The 21210-nt window shown below is 38.1% G+C and overlaps 2 protein-coding genes across 2 annotated transcripts; both read right to left on the bottom strand.

Annotated features, from left to right (window-relative positions):
- Positions 1-7014: 7014 nt before the first annotated feature.
- LOC120422188 (uncharacterized) lies at positions 7015-9500 on the bottom strand. Its single transcript, XM_039585564.2, has 5 exons — positions 9284-9500; positions 9040-9227; positions 8703-8954; positions 7517-7700; positions 7015-7421 (listed from the first exon to the last, which is right to left on the bottom strand). Exons 1-5 carry the CDS (start codon positions 9459-9461, stop codon positions 7027-7029), a joined length of 1197 nt encoding a protein of 398 aa, XP_039441498.1. The 5' UTR covers positions 9462-9500; the 3' UTR covers positions 7015-7026.
- Positions 9501-18245: 8745 nt separating this feature from the next.
- LOC120422197 (uncharacterized) lies at positions 18246-20377 on the bottom strand. Its single transcript, XM_039585579.2, has 5 exons — positions 20184-20377; positions 19443-19672; positions 19126-19377; positions 18884-19067; positions 18246-18747 (listed from the first exon to the last, which is right to left on the bottom strand). Exons 1-5 carry the CDS (start codon positions 20308-20310, stop codon positions 18359-18361), a joined length of 1182 nt encoding a protein of 393 aa, XP_039441513.2. The 5' UTR covers positions 20311-20377; the 3' UTR covers positions 18246-18358.
- Between the last annotated feature and the right edge of the window lie 833 nt (positions 20378-21210).

Here is a 21210-nt window from a genome sequence, read left to right as displayed (position 1 = left end):
TTATACACTTTTTGTAGGCCGGATCTCAGATATTCCGATAAAAATGATGTCCGGGTTCATCATGCGAGCTGTCGTTAGTTAGATAATCGAAAGACCTTTCAAATGCACCTTAAACATCGAAGATCTGGCAACCCTATCAACAGTTATTGGCACTTATGTGTTATTTATACACATTTTGGAGAGCGGATTTCAGATAGTGTGATAGAAATATTGTCTGAATCTTCCATGCGAACTATCGCGGAAGGTCCATGCCTTGTAAGCGGAAGGTGATGGGTTAGATTCCTGTCTGGCTCGGCAAAGTCAGATCCCTTAAAAGAGTAAATATGCTCACTGGGAATACTGACCGGTAGGGGATGGGTTTCGACTAGCGGCGCGCTGGGTTTCCAATCCAGAGGTCGTGAGTTCGATTCTCGTACCGGGATGATGAAGTTTTAAGTATGAGTGCAACTTGTTTCTAGAACACAGCAAACTTCAGTGTCTTGCGAACCTTCGTGGTGAACGGACACTAGAGCTGCGGTATTTTTTACTACCTAAGCTCAGAGTTATTTCAAACAAAATTCACAGTCTTTTTAAAGACTACCTGAGTTACATTCCAAAATTCTAAACAGTCTTTTCAAGACTAACCCCACCTGAAATTTTGTTGTATTTTACAAACGAAGCCACCTTTTTAAGAGAACTTTGCTTGCAAAATGCGTCAAAACAAAGGTAAACGCAAATCTTCTGAAGATTTGGTCGTTACGTCGGTGAAGCGTTTGAACGCTAAATCGGCTAACGGAAACAGAAAAAGAAAACAGCCTCATCCGAGGTCTGATTCTGATTCTGAAAGTGAGGTCAATTCTCCAATTCCGTTGGCAAACGGTTTCGGTGTTTTATCCGAAACTGTGGACAAGGATCCTTCTCCTCGTACTGAGCCTTCTGCCGTCGAGTAACGAGTAAAGGCTCCGCCAATTGTAGTGACTTCCGTCTCCGATTTGACCAGCTTTCGAACGCAACTGAAGAATTGCAAGGAAACTTGCAATTTGAAGGTTTCGTTCCAGCTTGGTCGAAGAGGAGAATGTCGCTTGTTGACGGAATCTTTACAAGATCACCAAACTTTTGTTGGTTATTTGAAAAACCACAAACACAATTTCTACACGTATGAGACCAAGAATGCTCGTCCATTCAAGGCGGTCCTGAAAGGTCTCTCCAACGACTTGTCGGTGGATGAGATCAAAAACGAACTTAAGGTGTTGCTTGGCTTTGCCCCATCCCAAGTAATACCAATGAAGAAAAAATCAAACGGGAATATTTCTCGCTTTGGATTGACTTCACAATTTTATCTGATTCATTTCAACAGAAATGAAATCAACAATTTGAAACTTTTGGACAAAGTTCAGTTTTTGTTCCATGTACGGGTAAAGTGGGAGCATTTTAAGAAACATGGCGGTAATGGCCAGAATCTGACCCAGTGCCGGCGTTGCCAGGCATTCGGTCACGGTACTGATCATTGCTCCATGGTTCCAAAATGCATGGTTTGCGGGGATTCTTCTCACGACAAGGACAATTGTCCCGTGAAAGAAGTCACCCAATTTAAATGTGCAAATTGTGGTGGAAATCACAAATCAAATTTCTGGGATTGCCCCATCAGAAAAAAGGTTTTGGATTCTCGTGCTAAGCATCAGCCGAAAACCAAACCGAAATTTTCTCAAAGTCAGGTTGTACCTGCATCTTTAAATCAAACGTTCGTGCTGTCTCACTCGAACAATTCTAGAAATACCCCTACCGTGGAAAAGTTAGGTAACAACAATGGCATTTCTTATGCTAACGTCGTTTCGGGTTCGGGTTCATCCACGAATTTTAAATCCTCTACCAATCTTCAAATTGGGCAGGTACCTCAAATTTCATTTGAAAATTTTTCTGCTGGCAACGCTTTGGGATCTTCTGATCTCGGCGATGTTACGTTTGAAAAAATGACTTTTTTGCAAAACTCACTGTTTGCTTTGATTCAAACAATTAATGCTACATCCATGATGGAAGCTATCCAGATTGGATTAAAATTTGCGAATGATGTTGTTCTTACCCTGAAGTTTAATCATGGATCTAAGTAATTCCATCAATATTATGAATTTTAATGCTCGCTCTTTAAAAGCGAAAGAAAATGAATTTTTCAACTTTTTACGAGTTCATAACGTGCATGTTGCTGTTATAACCGAAACATTTTTTAAAACTGGCACTTATTTGAAAAGTGATCCAGATTATAAAGTTATAACTAATAACCGAATGAATCGAAATGGCAGTGGAGTTGCAATAGTTATCCACCGTAGTATGACTTATAGCACGTTACGTGACTTTAAGTTAAAAGTTATTGAAAGTTTGGGCATTGAACTTGAAACTTCTTTTGGGAAAATTATGATTGCAGCTGCATATTTGCCATTCCAATGCACTGGGGAAAATAAAAATTATTTCAAAGGGGATTTGAATAAACTTACTCGGCATAGATCTCGATTTTTGATCATCGGTGATTTTAATGCCAAACACCAATCTTGGAATAATTCAAAAGTAAATTCCAATGGTAAAATTCTATTCAGAGATTGCACTTCTGGTCTTTATTCGGTTTTATACCCGAATGGGCCAACTTGCTTTTCTTCTGTTAGAAATCCATCAACAATTGATTTGGTTTTGACAAATCAAAGTCAGTATTGTGGTCCTTTAGTGACTCATGCTGATTTTGATTCTGATCACCTTCCAGTAACTTTTTCACTTTCTCATGAAGCAGTTACCAGACCCAATAGTTCTGTGTTTAATTACCACAAAGCTAATTGGGACAGGTATCAGCATCATATTGAGAATAATTTAAATCATGATTTTGTTTTAGAAACCAAAGCTGATATTGATTCAGCCTTGGAATCTTTAACTAATGCAATTTTGGATGCTAGGAATATTGCTATTCCTAAAGTCCAAGTCAAATTTGATTCTCCCATTATTGATGACGATCTTCAGCTTCTGATTCGTCTGAAAAATGTTCGCCGAAGACAGTATCAACGTTCTCGTGATCCTGCACTGAAGCGAATTCAAAAAGATTTGCAAAAGGTTATTGACCACAGATTCACTCTCCTGCGAAATGAAAAGTTCGCAAGAGATGTCGAACAAATTAAACCTTATTCCAAACCTTTTTGGAAACTTTCAAAGTTTCTTAAGAAACCTCAAAAACCAATCCCTTCTTTAAAAGATGGTGATAATATTCTATTAACTAATGGAGAGAAAGCTCAAAAACTTGCTCAGCAGTTTGAGAGTGCCCATAATTTCAACTTGAATGTTTTGAGTCCTATTGAAGATCAAATTTCAATAGAATTTCAGAATATTGTTGAACAAGAATTTTCATCAGATGAAGTTTTTAATACGGATCTGAATGAAATAAAATCTATTATCAAAAAATTTAAAAATATGAAAGCCCCTGGTGAGGATGGCATTTTTTACATTTTAATTAAAAAATTACCAGAAGCAACTTTAAGTAGCTTGGTCAAAATTTGCAACAAATGTTTTGATTTGGCATATTTTCCCAGTAGTTGGAAAAATGCCAAAGTAGTTCCGATTTTGAAACCGGACAAAAATCCTGCCGAAGCTTCAAGCTATCGGCCCATTAGTTTGCTTTCATCTATTAGTAAATTATTCGAAAGAATAATTCTTAATAGAATGATGACGCACATTAATGAAAATTCAATTTTCGCTGATGAGCAGTTTGGATTTCGCCTTGGGCATTCAACTACTCATCAGTTGTTGAGAGTTTCAAATTTAATTCGAAGCAACAAATCTGAGGGCTATTCTACTGTCGCTGCTCTTCTAGACATAGAAAAAGCATTTGACAGTGTTTGGCATAAAGGTTTGATTGCAAAATTGAAAAGGTTTAATTTTCCGATTTATATCGTGAAAATTATTCAAAATTATTTGACGGATCGTACTCTACAGGTATGTTATCAGAACAGCAAATCTGATCAACTACCTGTACGTGCCGGCGTCCCTCAAGGAAGCATTTTGGGTCCAATTTTATACAATATTTTTACTTCTGACTTGCCTGATTTGCCCCCAGGATGTCAGAAATCACTTTTTGCTGATGATACAAGCATCTCCGCCAAAGGTAGAAGCCTTCGTGTCATCACAAGAAGATTACAAAAAAGCTTGGATATTTTCAATTCTTATTTGAAAGAATGGAAAATTACTCCAAATGCTGCAAAAACTCAACTTATTATTTTCCCTCACAAACCAAGGGCTGATTTTCTGAAACCAAAAAGTCATCACATTATAAAGATGAATGAGGTAAATTTAAAGTGGGAGGATCAAGTGAAATATCTTGGACTTGCTTTTGACAAAAACCTTACTTACAAGGATTACATTGAAAGTATCCAGGTTAAATGTAACAAATATATTAAATGTTTGTATCCACTTATAAACAGAAATTCTAGACTTTGTCTCAAGAATAAACTGTTAATTTATAAACAAATTTTCAGACCTGCCATGCTTTATGCTGTGCCGATCTGGACAAGCTGTTGCTTAACCAGGAAGAAAAAACTTCAGAGGATTCAGAACAAAATTCTGAAAATGATTCTGAAACTTCCTCCCTGGTTCAGCACCAGTGAACTTCATCAATTAGCCGAAGTTGACACTTTGGATGTTATGTCCAATAAGATAATTGATACATTTCGACAAAAATCATTGCAGTCTTCAGCTGCATTGATCCGCTCTTTATATAGTTTATAAGTAAGTTTTAAGGTATCCCTTTTCCCTTTTGTACATGTAGGACCTCCTACATTTGAAATCACTGAATAGCGAAAGCTACAATATTTCATGAATAAATGAAAGTTGCTAGTATTTAAAATTGAGGTGAAAAGTCATCGTTTGTGATTGGACACTCAATAATATTTTAACTGAATGAATGTACATGTACATGGAAAAGAAAAACTGAATAAATATAAATTTAAAAAAAAAACACAGCAAACTTACATCAACAAAAAAAATGATCCCTGTCAATGTCCAATCAGCACTGAGTCAAACCTGACATTTAATTGAATCAACATCGGGTTCGTTTCCTTCGTTCATCGTCGTCATGCGGAGGACCCTCACCATGTGGCAGAGCCATCGAGTCTCTTCACTGGATCTGTCACACATGCATTGTGAAGCTATTTAGAGTAACTGGCCGCATGTCTGTCCCACCGGAAGTGGGAGAATATGACAATGCACAAAATTGCTAATTACTTTGTCAACCAAAGGCACCGTGGAGTTTGTCCCCTCTCCCCAGGATCTGAGTGTATCAGTGTATCAGAGTCAAGTAGTTACAATAATCTCCGTATGCTGGCGATGGTTAGTGCTATTTACATTTGTATTGCGGTATAAATCAACTCCAATCCTTTGCTGCACACACTAGGAATGCCGGCTGGATGCTCTTTTGGCTCTCCTAACACAACATGCAACCAGAAGTAGCAGTAGCAGTAGAAGCTGATGCACAATCTTAGGGTTGATGTATGCAAATATTCTGTGCTAAGCATGAATAAACTAATGAACTTGCTGTACAGTTTACGAAAAGATTGTCCTCGCCGAGTACGAAGACACAGGAGATAATTAACTTTTGTTTATAATTTGCTCTATAAATGCACATACAATTATTGAGTGTGAGAATGTGTGTGCTATTGTGTTTAATCTGGCTCATGTGCATTGTTGGTAAATGGATTGAAAATAGCAACCATCAACTGTTAGGTCAACATCCTAGAGAATTCTTTCCCCGTATGGATAGAAGGGCATATTGTTTTGTATGGAAAAAAATAAACGTAACAACATAGTGTGCCACAAATTTTTATACCTATACGATACGTGTGTTTGTCCCTTTTGAATAAATTATTTCATCAAATCGTTATTTTGTTAGCAGTCTCGTCAACTTCATGCAAACGATTTTGTACAACTTTTTACTGCCGATTTTTGTTGCTTCCTGTGTATGTAAATCTTGCATAAAACACTAAATACAATATGACGTGACAGGATGCATTGCAAGGGAGTATTCTTTGCCCACCATTCAAGTCCAGCAATTGGTCATCATCGATTTTCTATTGAAAGGGTCGCCTGGGGTTGTGCGAATGGCCGTCACTCGTGTTTTTACACCACTTTACAGATAAATAAACCCATTCGAAGGCTATTAATTTACTCGCAGCGATTTGTTCTCCCATTAGCATCGTTAACTAATTGACTGATGAAGTCGTTTGGCATATTAATTGCCTAATCATCATTAGAAGCCTGCTCGAAAACGACGTTCGATCATTACACCGAATTTCGGGTCACAATTCTGGGATGAAGGTGGCCTGAGTATGGGTTCAGTGTTGCATCAACATCGATGATGAACCGTGTACTAGTTCACTTTCACAAGAATTAATCTTTTCAAAATCGCAATAAGGCCGTTGCAACTATTTTTTCAAAGTTAATGTGTTTATCAATATCAATTGGTAAATCTACCCCTGGATATCCCGGGACAGGATTTTCAAATTGTTGGTCTGGAATTCTAAATTTGGTTGTGAAAAAAATGGAAGCATTGTTGCAAACAGAGTTGGTACATGATTTTAAAAACTCCAGAATCCCATATTTTTTTACAAAGACATTATTACAAAATTTTACAACTTTAAATGGGCATCACTTAAACTGTCAATGCTTTTTTAGAGTAAAACCGTGTACCATGCTTAATGTACTTTCCTCCATTGTTTTTTTTCTCTGACAATAAAAACAAAACGGTGTTCACGTTTTATTCCCCATCCCTTCAAAAATGGGCCACCAGCACAGTGGAAAAGGAGTTTACTTTTTTCAGTTGGCATATGCAAAAAGCGATGACAAAATTGAAAGCCGAAAAGAGTAGTGAACTGCACAAACCATCGAGTGCATCCAGATTTATGGCCGAGCTTGCATGGGAGAGCATTGCACTGGTCGGTCCCGATAGGTCCGTTCGAAATGATTCACATTTGAGGTTTCGGGTCTCGATCGGAGTGGTCAACAATTTGTCGCTCTCGTTCTCAACTAATTTGTTTTAACTTTATTGTTCACGACGAATTTAGCCATGTCATGTTCGTCCAGTTTGTAGCGGTGAAAGCTGTTGCGGTATGCTTGCGGATTTTCCAAATTCCTCTCGACCATATCGGAAAGCAGGACCTCCTCGGACACCTCGGCCAGTCCCTTCCCCTGGCCGTAAAAAATGCTCTCCGAATAGACACGGTCCTTCTGGCGATACGTCCCGTGCAGAATGTCCCAGTAGTAGATGTTGAATCCAAAGTTGACGTGGAAGTACTGGTGATGGTTGTCATGAAAGATGGTATCCGGCTGCCATGGTTGCCACCAGAAGGATTTGAAATTAACACCGGAGTGACCTAGAATCCCATGGCAATAGGCATAAACCACTACGACGTAGAATGGAGCTAGGGAGGGAGACACAAAAAAAGAAACAGGAAGAAACGGGAATCAATTGAGTCTGGCTGACTAACTGAACTCTGATGATTTGACAGTCTCATACCCCAGTGGATTGGAACAGTGACAATCGGTACAAGCATTACAAGTTGAGTGAAAATAATCTCCACCGGATGGCTGGCCGTTACTGAGAATGCCGTCGGTTGCTTGTACGTATGATGGAGCTTGTGGAAATTCCTGTACAGCCAGGGCCAGTGAAAGATCCGGTGAACCCAATATGTTGTGTAATCCTGTACGAGGACGAGAAGAACAATCAAAACGATGTTATATCGCAACGAGGCGTTATGCCGGCAAAGGTGGTGGCATCATTTATGCAACAGTTTTCCAACCGTTTGTATCATCTATGATTATACCAAATGAAAAATCTTTAATCTTGACATGCCATCCGGGCGATAGGAAAATATCAATCAATATGTTCTATTACAGCATACAACATCACATTTATTTTGTTGTGATAAAAAAATTACAAAAAAAAATGATTTTTTTTAAATTTATAAAGAAATTACTCTATAAAACATTGAATGTCATAATATCTCATCACTGTGTTGAGAAAATCAGCTCATATATAGGATGAAGACTTGGCAAGTAAATGTCTTGTAGGGGAGAGTGGAGAGACTTGATCTCTGGCGAGTAAAAAATACACTTTGCAAAGCAATCAACTTTAACGACTCCTGGGTCTTTTGTGGTCTCTGCTGCAAGTTTCGGCTCATTTCTAGACGTAACCCAAAACCTCTTTTTACCCAAATGGACCGACGTTTTACTTCCGCATCCGATAGAAGGCGTGATCAGGCAAATCTCGTCTCAAAAAAATGGGATTAAACCCAGGCATTACTGGGGAGAGAGGCTACCACGCTAAAAACTACACCACCGAACCCGGCACTTTGCAAAGAAATCTAAAAAAATGGACTGCTGAAAAAAACCTGCAAGAGATATATGTTTATAGGTTCATGCAAGAATGTCACGTTTCTGTTATCTTTAAAATGTTTTGTTCTTCTTTCCGGAAGTTACAGCGACCAACAACTTTATTGCCACAAGGAACAGAATTCACAAGATGCATTATTGCATTTTTTTTACTTGTATCTATTAGTGGAAACCCGCTATTAATTTACAAACTTAGAGAATAAAAATTCGGCGAACATTTGAAAAAATCCCAATTATCATATACAATTTTGTTGGCATCGCAACTTACCTTATGCTAAGTGAAAACTTTATATCCCAAATTTAACTCTTACCTGATATACGAAGATTGTCACGAACTGTAACGCGAACCAAAGCCACCCATACTCGTTCCAGCCATAGTAGATGGTAAGCCCTTTTCCTCCATTCAGAGCATAACAGGCGACAAAACCGGAAAGAATGCTCACAATCAGCAGAGAGGACGCACCAACCAGTATTTCGTGAAGCTCCAACTCGGGAGACAGAAACTTTTCCGGCTGGCATTTCCACTCGTGAGCTTTATCCCGTCGGTTGATATAAAAGTACCACTGTTGGTAGGAAAACAAGAAAAAGCTCAGTCATACTGAAATAATTCGTTCACCAGTTTAGATAGGGCGTTTATCAGCGTTTTACATGAATGAATCCACCGATGGCAAAGTAGATGAGATAAGATCCCAAAACGGCTGATACTATAAAGTACGACAATCCATCAAGTCCGTAATCGGTCAATATGGAATGCACCGGATTGCCATCGCTCGCAAGTTGTGATTCACGCTCCCAAAACTGCTTCCACAAGTGCACACCGATAACGATCCAATCACCTGGTGACGAAATAAAGGTCATCAAACAATTTAGTAACATTTAAAAAAAAACTTACCTTTCAAAACAGTTGCAAACAAAAGAACGGCAACACAAATGAAGAGATTTTTCAAATATTTTGGTAATATATTCCAAACTACACTCAACTGTACTGAATACTTTTCCGACCACCGAACTCCCTCCAGCAAAGGGTTGCGATGTAAATTTTTCGACTCAGAACTCACGTTAGTAACCATTATGTTATAAATTACCGCTTTGAGCCTCAAAATGTGCCATGTGTATCGCGAGATGGTCAAATTTAAACTGATCAAAAATTGCCTTTCGCGGTACTGTGCAAATTGTTATCTCCGAATATTAAAAAGCATTCGGTACAAATCGATTAGATTCAGGGTGCAGGCACCTTTGCTATTTTGAGTAAGACGAGATTATTGTTTTCTTTTCTTTGTAAACAGCTGTTTCTCGGCAGGCCCTCAAATTTTTACTTTTTTCTGCCCTAAGAAATCCTGCAGAAAGCACACAACTTAAATTTGTTGTGTTTCAAACTCAAACTACAAATCAAGAGTCTAGTCGTTTCCAGTAAATCAATACACTCAACCCCTGTCAATTTTTATACGGTGCTCACGCACACTATCAAAACAAACATTTGTTAGTGTGTGTGAACTACGTGTATAAAGGGTGTCAAAGTAAAAAGTGACCCCCGTTCGTTTGACAACAGTTGGTGTCAAACCATCGGGGTATGAGTGTACGTTTATTTCAGTCTGCGATTAGCATAGCAGCGAGTCAGACGTGTGTCCCTCAAACACCAAATAAGTGCTAAAAAGTGTAAAAAAAAGCCTCACGGCCAGAGAAAGAGGCGGTCCTCACCAGCAGGATCGGCAGATTTGAAGAAGTTAAGGAATACATATGTGCTACCTGGAAAGCCAGGCAGTTTGAGAAAGGACGCTCAGAATTCGTCTGGAAACCAGTTAGCTACCCTTTCTAAGGACGTGAGCGAGAAAGAAGAAGTTGAACGACGGGAAAAGGAGCCACCCATTTCTGTGAAAACATCGTCATCGGATTCGGTGCGAATGTGGCTGAACGGATTTATCAAATCTGGTGCTTTACGAGCTTCCATTCGCATGTGTGCTGATGGACTCTAAATTCTGCTACCTGACACAAAGGGTTACAACTACGTTCGGGATTTCTTGAACAGCACAAAGATTGAATACTACAGCCATGTTGATACAGGTAAACGCCCCTTGAAATAGGTCCTCCGTGGCCTGTACGACATGGATGTGAGTTTGCTGAAAGATGTGCCCAAAACTCAAAAAAAGTTGACCGTGATCGAAGTCTTCAAGATGACGAGACACAACAAGGACATCAAGTATCGTGATCAACTGTACCTGGTTCATTTCGAGAAAGGATCGACAACGCCGTCCGAGCTGAGAGCAGTTCGGCCAATTTTCAACATGGATTTTTTAGCTTAGGCGTCACCAGGAGCAGGATCTGCTCGAGTGGTTCCAAATCTGCAGCCATTGCCGTTGAATCAGCGGCAAAAAGTTGCAGAGAATACAACTCCTCCAGATTTCAGTCAGCAACCGAGGGAAAACCAACCAGCATCAACGGGTGAAATAAAAATCATTGAATATTTCAATGATTTTTATTTTGTAGTTTCATGTTAGGATTAGCTGTCAAAGTGATTTTTTCTTTCTAACCCAAATTTATTCAATTCAGTGCAAAAATATAAAACAATTTGAAGTAAATAAATGAATGTGAACAGTTAATAATGAAACGAAAATTACATCAAAGATGAAGAGCATTTATCCATAACACTTAGAATGTAAATGAAATGTATTTATCATAACAATGTTCAATAAAGATATATTTAATTTCAAAATACCTACGCTTATTTAGTGAAAGGATTGCAAATTGATTGACATAAATGACTGAGCAAAAATGTGGACAAAAATGGTAAGCATGTGCTTTGAGGTTGCCAGAAACACAAATCAAACCAACCACATTAACGACCCCTAGGTCTTTTGTGGTCTGCAAGCTTCTGCTCCTAGGATTCCGAAGGCTTGAATGGGAAGGGGACCCAACCCTCTTTCTACTCCAAGGAACCGTCCACCCCAGGGTTCGAACTGACGACCTTTGGATTGCGAGTCCCACCGCCGCTAGCGATTCCACCGGAGCAGGCTTGGTTTGGTGTGTTGTTTGTGCTGATGGCATGAAAACGACTCCTACTCTTGGAATGACTTAACGCCCTAACAGAGCAGTTCTCTCAGATTTCGGTCATCCGATTTTTTTTTTGTATTTTTTAATCCGACTGAAACTTTTTTGGTGCCTTCGGTATGCCCAAAGAAGCAATTTTGCATCATTAGTTTGTCCATAAAATTGTCCATACAAATTTAGCAATTGATGATGTATGAAAACTCAAAAATCTTTTGAATGAATTTTTTGATCGATTTGGTGTCTTCGGCAAAGTAGTAGGTATGCTTACGGACTACACTGGAAAAAAATGATACACGGCAAAAAAAAATTAGTGATTTTTTATTTAACTTTTTGTCACTAAAACTTGATATGCATAAAAAGACTATTATTATTTTTTTCTATTTTCTTTTAGAGGACATCAACTGGGTACGGAAAAGTGGTTCGCAAAGCGGCCTCAATTTAGAACTGTCAAAGCGGAACCAATTTACTGTTCGCAAAATGATACCAAGGAGTGGCAAGTATTGTAATCGATCTATAATTTATTTTGTCGGTGGCGTCGAGCTTTTGAGGAATTCGAAGTAAACAAAATCTTGAGAAGAGGGTAGAAATCGAGATTGGGCAAATTCGTAACTAACATTTCAATGAGCGCTTTGGATCACGTAAAACTTACGTTTATGACGCTTTTGGAAATGTTAGCGACGAATTATCAATAACTATGAATGACACATGCCAAATAATATTGATTAATCTCACTCCAACATTATCACACACACACACTTGTTTTTTTCTGATGCACAAAATTCCACCCACTTCTGTCGCAATATTTCGTCACGTCACGTGGAAATCAAATAGGCCTCTATTGGCCGCCCATCGATTAGTCTACGAGAGTGTCTTGCGAACCTTCGTGGTGAACGGACACTAGAGCTGCGGTATTTTTTACTACCTAAGCTCAGAGTTATTTCAAAACAAAATTCACAGTCTTTTTAAAGACTACCTGAGTTATTTTCCAAAATTCTAAACAGTCTTTTCAAGACTAACACCACCTGAAATTTTGTTGTATTTTACAAACGAAGCCATCTTTTTAAGAGAACTTTGCTAGCAAAATGCGTCAAAACAAAGGTAAACGCAAATCTTCTGAAGATTTGGTCGTTACGTCGGTGAAGCGTTTGAACGCTAAACCGGCTAACGGAAACAGAAAAAGAAAACAGCCTCTTCTGAGGTCTGATTCTGATTCTGAATGTGAGGTCAATCCTCCAATTCCATTGACAAACAGTTTCGGTGTTTTATCCGAAACTGATGACAAGGAACCTTCTCCTCGTACTGAGCCTTCTGCCGTCGAGAAACGAGTAAAGGCTCCGCCAATTGTAGTGACTTCCGTCTCCGATTTGGCCAGCTTTCGAACGCAACTGAAGAATTGCAAGGAAACTTGCAATTTGAAAGTTTCGTTCCAGCTTGGTCGAAGAGGAGAATGTCGCTTGTTGACGGAATCTTTACAAGATCACCAAACTTTTGTTGATTATTTGAAAAACCACAAACACAATTTCTACACGTATGAGACCAAGAATGCTCGGCCATTCAAGGCGGTCTTGAAAGGTCTCTCCAACGACTTGTCGGTGGATGAGATCAAAAACGAACTTAAGGTGTTGCTTGGCTTTGCCCCATCCCAAGTAATACCAATGAAGAAAAAATCAAACGGGAATATTTCTCGCTTTGGTTTGACTTCACAATTTTATCTGATTCATTTCAACAGAAATGAAATCAACAATTTGAAACTTTTGGACAAAGTTCAGTTTTTGTTCCATGTACGGGTAAAGTGGGAGCATTTTAAGAAACATGGCGGTAATGGCCAGAATCTGACCCAGTGCCGGCGTTGCCAGGCATTCGGTCACGGTACTGATCATTGCGCTATGGTTCCAAAATGCATGGTTTGCGGGGAATCTTCTCACGACAAGGACAATTGTCCCGTGAAAGAAGTCACCCAATTTAAATGTGCAAATTGTGGTGGAAATCACAAATCAAATTTCTGGGATTGCCCCATCAGAAAAAAGGTTTTGGATTCTCGTGCTAAGCATCAGCCGAAATCCAAACCGAAATTTTCTCAAAGTCAGGTTGTACCTGCATCTTTGAATCAAACGTTCGTGCTGTCTCACTCGAACAATTCTAGAAATACCCCTACCGTGGAAAAGTTAGGTAACAACAATGGCATTTCTTATGCTAACGTCGTTTCGGGTTCATCCACGAATTTTAAATCCTCTACCAATCTTTCTGAAATTGGGCAGGTACCTCAAATCTCATTTGAAAATTTTTCTGCTGGCAACGCTTTGGGATCTTCTGATCTCGGCGATGTTACGTTTGAAAAAATGACTTTTTTGCAAAACTCACTGTTTGGTTTGATTCAAACAATGAGTAATGCTACATCCATGATGGAAGCAATCCAGATTGGATTAAAATTTGCGAATGATGTTGTTCTTACCCTGAAGTTTAATCATGGATCTAAGTAATTCCATCAATATTATGAATTTTAATGCTCGCTCTTTAAAAGCGAAAGAAAATGAATTTTTCAATTTTTTACGAGTTCATAACGTGCATGTTGCTGTTATAACCGAAACATTTTTAAAAACTGGCACTTATTTGAAAAGTGATCCAGATTATAAAGTTATAACTAATAACCGAATGAATCGAAATGGCGGTGGAGTTGCAATAGTTATCCACCGTAGCATGACTTATAGCACTTTACGTGACTTTAAGTTAAAAGTTACTGAAAGTTTGGGCATTGAACTTGAAACTTCTTTTGGGAAAATTATGATTGCAGCTGCATATTTGCCATTCCAATGCACTGGGGAAAATAAAAATTATTTCAAAGGGGATTTGAATAAACTTACTCGGCATAGATCTCGATTTTTGATCATCGGTGATTTTAATGCCAAACACCAATCTTGGAATAATTCTAAAGTAAATTCCAATGGTAAAATTCTGTTCAGAGATTGCACTTCTGGTCTTTATTCGGTTTTATACCCGAATGGGCCAACTTGCTTTTCTTCTGTTAGAAATCCATCAACAATTGATTTGGTGTTGACAAATCAAAGTCAGTATTGTGGTCCTTTAGTGACTCATGCTGATTTTGATTCTGATCATCTTCCAGTAACTTTTTCACTTTCTCATGAAGCAGTTACCAGACCCAATAGTTCTGTGTTTAATTACCACAAAGCTAATTGGGACAGGTATCAGCATCATATTGAGAATAATTTAAATCATGATTTTGTTTTAGAAACCAAAGCTGATATTGATTCAGCCTTGGAATCTTTAACTAATGCAATTTTGGATGCTAGGAATATTGCTATTCCTAAAGTCCAAGTCAAATTTGATTCTCCCATTATTGATGACGATCTTCAGCTTCTGATTCGTCTGAAAAATGTTCGCCGAAGACAGTATCAACGTTCTCGTGATCCTGCACTGAAGCGAATTCAAAAAGATTTGCAAAAGGTTATTGACCACAGATTCACTCTCCTGCGAAATGAAAAGTTCGCAAGAGATGTCGAACAAATTAAACCTTATTCCAAACCTTTTTGGAAACTTTCAAAGGTTCTTAAGAAACCTCAAAAACCCATCCCTTCTTTAAAAGATGGTGATAATATTCTATTAACTAATGGGGAAAAAGCTCAAAAACTTGCTCAGCAGTTTGAGAGTGCTCATAATTTCAACTTGAATGTTTTGAGTCCTATTGAAAATCAAATTTCAATAGAATTTCAGAATATTGTTGAACAAGAATTTTCATCAGATGAAGTTTTTAATACGGATCTGAATGAAATAAAATCTATTATCAAAAAATTTAAAAATATGAAAGCCCCTGGTGAGGATGGCATTTTTTACATTTTAATTAAAAAATTACCAGAAGCAACTTTAAGTTGCTTGGTCAAAATTTTCAACAAATGTTTTGATTTGGCATATTTTCCCAGTAGTTGGAAAAATGCCAAAGTAATTCCGATTTTGAAACCGGATAAAAATCCTGCTGAAGCCTCAAGCTATCGGCCCATTAGTTTGCTTTCATCTATTAGTAAATTATTCGAAAGAATAATTCTTAATAGAATGATGACGCACATGTGTGTGTGTGTGTGTGCAACCAACCAAACGGGACCACGCGGTCGCTTCTTACAAATTGAGTTGTTTCCATGTATTTTTGGCTCTCATTCTATACATGCAAATAACTCGCATAGGCATTTGGAAGGTGTTAGCTCTGCCGAGCTTCGGTGACCCATTTCTACGCTGGCTAGCCGAGCGCGAGGTCCCTCAGCTTGAGTCGACAAGCCCCGCCCTGAAGAACGTTTGGACCAATCGGATTCAAACGTTATTTAGAACTTCCGAACCCTTGTCAAATGGACAAGGACCCAGCGCGTATATAGTTGATAGTAACAGTATTCCTAATTCCAGTCATAGCTCACCTAGTCGCGATGGCCTAGTGGTTAGCATTTTTGCTTACCAATCCAAAGGACGGGGGATCGAACCCCAACTCGAGCGACTTTGATTTTTCGTACATGTTCAGAGATTCAAGATTTATAGTTCCTATACTTTTTCGTTGGGAGCAGATGGGAATCGAACCCAGGACCATTCGCTTACAAAGCGAACACCGTAACCAGTCAGCCACGGCCGCTCCTAATAGAATGATGACGCACATTAATGAAAATTCAATTTTCGCTGATGAGCAGTTTGGATTTCGCCTTGGGCATTCAACTACTCATCAGTTGTTGAGAGTTTCAAATTTAATTCGAAGCAACAAATCTGAGGGCTATTCTACTGGCGCTGCTCTTCTAGACATAGAAAAAGCATTTGACAGTGTTTGGCATAAAGGTTTGATTGCGAAATTGAAAAGGTTTAATTTTCCGATTTATATCGTGAAAATTATTCAAAATTATTTGACGGATCGTACTCTGCAGGTATGTTATCAGAATAGCAAATCTGATCAACTACCTGTACGTGCTGGCGTCCCTCAAGGAAGCATTTTGGGTCCAATTTTATACAATATTTTTACTTCTGACTTGCCTGATTTGCCCCCAGGATGTCAGAAATCACTTTTTGCTGATGACACAAGCATCTCCGCCAAAGGCAGAAGCCTTCGTGTCATCACAAGAAGATTACAAAAAAGCTTGGATATTTTCAATTCTTATTTGAAAGAATGGAAAATTACTCCAAATGCTGCAAAAACTCAACTTATTATTTTCCCTCACAAACCAAGGGCTGATTTTCTTAAACCAAAAAATCATCACATTATAAAGATGAATGAGGTAAATTTAAAGTGGGAGGATCAAGTGAAATATCTTGGACTTGGTTTTGACAAAAACCTTACTTACAAGGATCACATTGAAAGTATCCAGGTTAAATGTAACAAATATATTAAATGTTTGTATCCACTTATAAACAGGAATTCTAGACTTTGTCTCAAGAATAAACTGTTAATTTATAAACAAATTTTCAGACCTGCCATGCTTTATGCTGTGCCGATCTGGACAAGCTGTTGCTTAACCAGGAAGAAAAAACTTCAGAGGATTCAGAACAAAATTCTGAAAATGATTCTGAAACTTCCTCCCTGGTTCAGCACCAGTGAACTTCATCAATTAGCCGAAGTTGACACTTTGGATGTTATGTCCAATAAGATAATTGATACATTTCGACAAAAATCATTGCAGTCTTCAGCTGCATTGATCCGCTCTTTATATAGTTTATAAGTTAGTTTTAAGGTATCCCTTTTCCCTTTTGTACATGTAGGACCTCCTACATTTGAAATCACTGAATAGCGAAAGCTACAATATTTCTTGAATAAATGAAAGTTGCTAGTATTTAAAATTGAGGTGAAAAGTCATCGTTTGTGATTGGACACTCAATAATATTTTAACTGAATGAATGTACATGGAAAAGAAATTTGAATAAATATAAATTAAAAAAAAAAAAAAAAAAGATTAGTCTACGAATTAAGAAGGTCGAAGCCCTTAATTTTCAACGAAAATTTAAACATGAAGAGATTCAAAAAGATCAAAAAAAGTCATTTCATCAGCAAAAACTAGGTCACGCTTGAGCTTGAACATAGCCTACCACTTTGTTTATGTGTACAGCTGTAGTGCAGATGTGTTAGTGGGGAGCATTCTAAAATCACGTTACACATTCTGTCTTTTCAGCACCCAGGACATCAAATCCCAACTTTTCAGAAATTTTCAGGATGTGCAAAAATTCATTGACCGATATGAATTTTTTGATCAATACTGTTTTTTTTTTTCAAAAAATCGAAATATTGGTCGCAAAAATTTGTTCACTTCATTTTTCGATGTAAAATCAAATTTGCAATCAAAAAGCACTTCAGTGAAATTTTGATAAAAGTGCACCGTTATGAAATTAAATTAATTTCAGGTGACTTTTTTGAAAATAGCCGCAGTAGCCCCGAAATTCGATTTCAAGCCTGAGATATTCAATAAAAATCGGAAAAAACTAAATGCATTGTTATCACTTTTTATATGAAAGAAGTTTCAATCTTGTCGTGCTATCTTGGCACACCCTGAAAAATTGATGTAAGTGCGACAAATGGCCAAAGAAATTTCAGGTCAGAACGCGTTTGACACAAGTACGAGCTCGACCACCGCAAACATTTGTAATTATAACATGGGACTTCGGCAATCAAATTCAACCAAACTTCTGGACAATACACAGAATGGTCAGCCAAACAAAACGTGTCTGTTATTGTTTACATTGCGTGCTCAAAATTTTGTTCATTCGAGGTCAAACATTAAAACGCGTTTTTTTTTCTCGGAACGTCAAAACGCGACGTGCGACAAGTTAGCACGACAGCGTCGATATATTTTTTTTCCTAAAAAAAACAGTCGTTATCCTTTAAATTATTCATTCAATCGGATTTCTGTTATAAATATTTTGACTTCTTGCTTAAATTTAACTGCCTATTCTACTTTTGCTTAGCTTTTTTAATAATTTGGCTCACTTCCGTATCCTGAATGGCATATTCATTGACGTCATCCCGATAGGCGTTCGGATTTTCAGTTTTCCTCTCATCGAGATCCTTCAGAAGCTCTTTTTCAGAAACCTGCTCGAAGCTTTTTCCTTTCCCGCCAAAAATATCCTCCGAATAAACGCGATCCTTTCGCCGGTACGTTCCGTGCCAAACGTCCCACAGGTAGATGTTGAAACCAAAGTTGACGTGGAAGTACTGGTGATGGTTGTCGTGGAACATCGTGTCAGGCTGCCACGGTTGCCACCAGAACGATTTGATGTTCACTCCGCTGTGGTTCAAGATTCCGTGGATATACGTGTAGGTCTCGACAAAATAGAAAGCCGCTGAAATTGAGAATGAATTCAGATTAAATTGATTTTAAACTACCGTGCGTCCCCACAATTATGTTTGGAAAACGATTTTAATAGAGACGCATGGTTGTCTGCATTCATAATCGCTTTAAGAATAAGTTTTACTTACCCCAGTGCGTTGGTATGGTAAATATTGGCAAAAGCATCGTTAACTGAACATGGAGAATCTCCACAGGGTGAATCGCAGTCACGGAAAATGCTGTAGGTTGCTTGTAGGTGTGGTGCAATTTATGAAAGTGTTTGTATAGAAACGGCCAGTGATAGATCCTGTGAAGCCAGTACGTTAGATAGTCCTGTAATCAAAAAGTTTTTTTTAATGTATGTCCTCCATTGTCTTTGAAACAAGCTAACCTGATACAAAAATATCACTAATATTTGACCAAAGAACCACCACCAACCGTACTCGTCCCATCGATAGTACAGGGTCAGTAATCTGCCATTATTCATAGCATAGCATGAAAGGATTCCACTCAAACAGCTCATGATAAGCATTGAAAATCCCCCAACGAATATTTCATGCAGTTCCACTTCGGGAGATAAAAACTTCTCCGGTTGGCACTTCCATTCCTGTGGTCTGTCCCGTCTGTTGACGTAGTAATACCACTGAAAAAAGAAACTCAATTGTAATCTTTGAACCTGTAAACAATTTCTTGGGAAACTCCACTCACGTGAATGAATCCTCCAGAGCCAAAGTAGATAAGAAACGAACCCGTAATTGCCATGACTAGGTAATGTGGCAGCCCCTGGAGGTTCAAATAAGCCAGCAAGTCATCTATCTTGGCAGTACCTGTTCCATTGGTGTTGTTCGTCACCAACAGGTGCTGGCCGTCGGTACTGTTGTGCTCGGCAGTGCCTTTGAAGTGCTTGACCAAATGTACCCCAATAGCGATCCAGTCACCTACCAATGAGATAACGTGGTTCAATGAAAATGTGCACCAACAAACAATAAACATCACTGATTGACATATCGCTATAATTCGTCAATTGGGGTGTGCTGCGAACAGGTGTTAAATCAAAACCTCGGCTAATCTATACGGCTGAATTTGAGTACAAGCGATTCAGGGGCTTATCTTTGGCATTTCAGGATTTTACCACTGGAAGATGCGCAGACAAAATTTACAATGAAAATTTAATTAAACGTTTATCATTTCTGAAATCAATTAAACACTAAACATCATGCGTTCCCATTGATGCACTAATGGAAACGCATGGTATTTTTTATGCAGGAAATAAAACTGTGTGTGTTTCTTCTGCAAGCACTCTCCAACAATATAGAATTGAAAGAAGAGCTTTCTTATAAAAAATTATAGTCAGATGCGATTTGTCACACTCCCATACCGTTCACACCCTTGTAACACGGTATCACGATCATAACGATACGATAACATATTCCTAACAGATTATCTTACCTTTTATCGCAGAAGCCATCAGGAATATCACAAAAGAACCTAACACATTTCGTATATACGCAGGCAAAGTTCTCCAGAATTTATCGATAGTCGTTGAGTATCGTTCCACCCACCGCACACCTTCCATCAATGGATTTTTGTAACGCTTCGGTAAACATTCTGCACTTACAGTTGAGCGTTTTCCTTTAATTAGTTTTTTCGTTTCCCTTTGAAGAAATTAAATATTCAATATTTTCATAAAATTATAATCACTATATTGACACTATCCTTACATTTTGATTCACTAATTCATTTCAAAGTCTCTGCTAAATTTTACGATACTTCGGCTTGGTATAATTTGTTTAACTAATCCGTTTCGAAATGGGTCCCCTTCTCTTTATACGGCGAAAATTTGGATTGTTTCGGGTGCGAATGGCTATAGATTATTTCGCATCCCTTTCATTTTGATAACGAACGAATGATGTCACAAACTTTAGGTTCACGTAGAGAAACATTTTGCATTTAGATTAGGAAAAATGAGATGTGCCTGCTAACTGTATAATAAAATGTATTTTTAAGTAGTTTTATAGGTTTTTTCAGTTAAAATTATGATGTAAAATTAAACTTCCCGAGCATGGGTAAATAACAAGGGAAATGCGTAATAATACCTTTCTCTGGTATCAATACCAAATTTTGGTATTCCTGGACCCTTTAAAATTTGTCTTAAGGATTATGCAAGAGCAAAATGTGCTATCATACCAATTAAAGGTATTGTTTTGATATTGCAAAATTGCAGAATTTGTCAATGGTCGAACACCACATATTGGTATTGAACGGCCCGAGCGGTTTTAGGCTTTCAGGATTTTTGTGATATTTACTTGTAGAGTCAAAACAGATCAGTAAACTTCACTTATCTGTATATTACACTTTTTGAAGATTACATTTTTGCGGTAACACTTTCAACTTTTACGCGCACAATCACATCACTCAACTTTTTGTTGCTAATTTCATTAAGACCTTCGTCGAGCCAATTCTCTACGTTGAAGCC

The sequence above is a fragment of the Culex pipiens genome, chromosome 2, assembly GCF_016801865.2.
Source record: "Culex pipiens pallens isolate TS chromosome 2, TS_CPP_V2, whole genome shotgun sequence".
In the NCBI taxonomy this organism is placed as follows: domain Eukaryota; kingdom Metazoa; phylum Arthropoda; class Insecta; order Diptera; family Culicidae; genus Culex; species Culex pipiens.
This window is presented reverse-complemented; position numbering and strand designations above follow the sequence as displayed.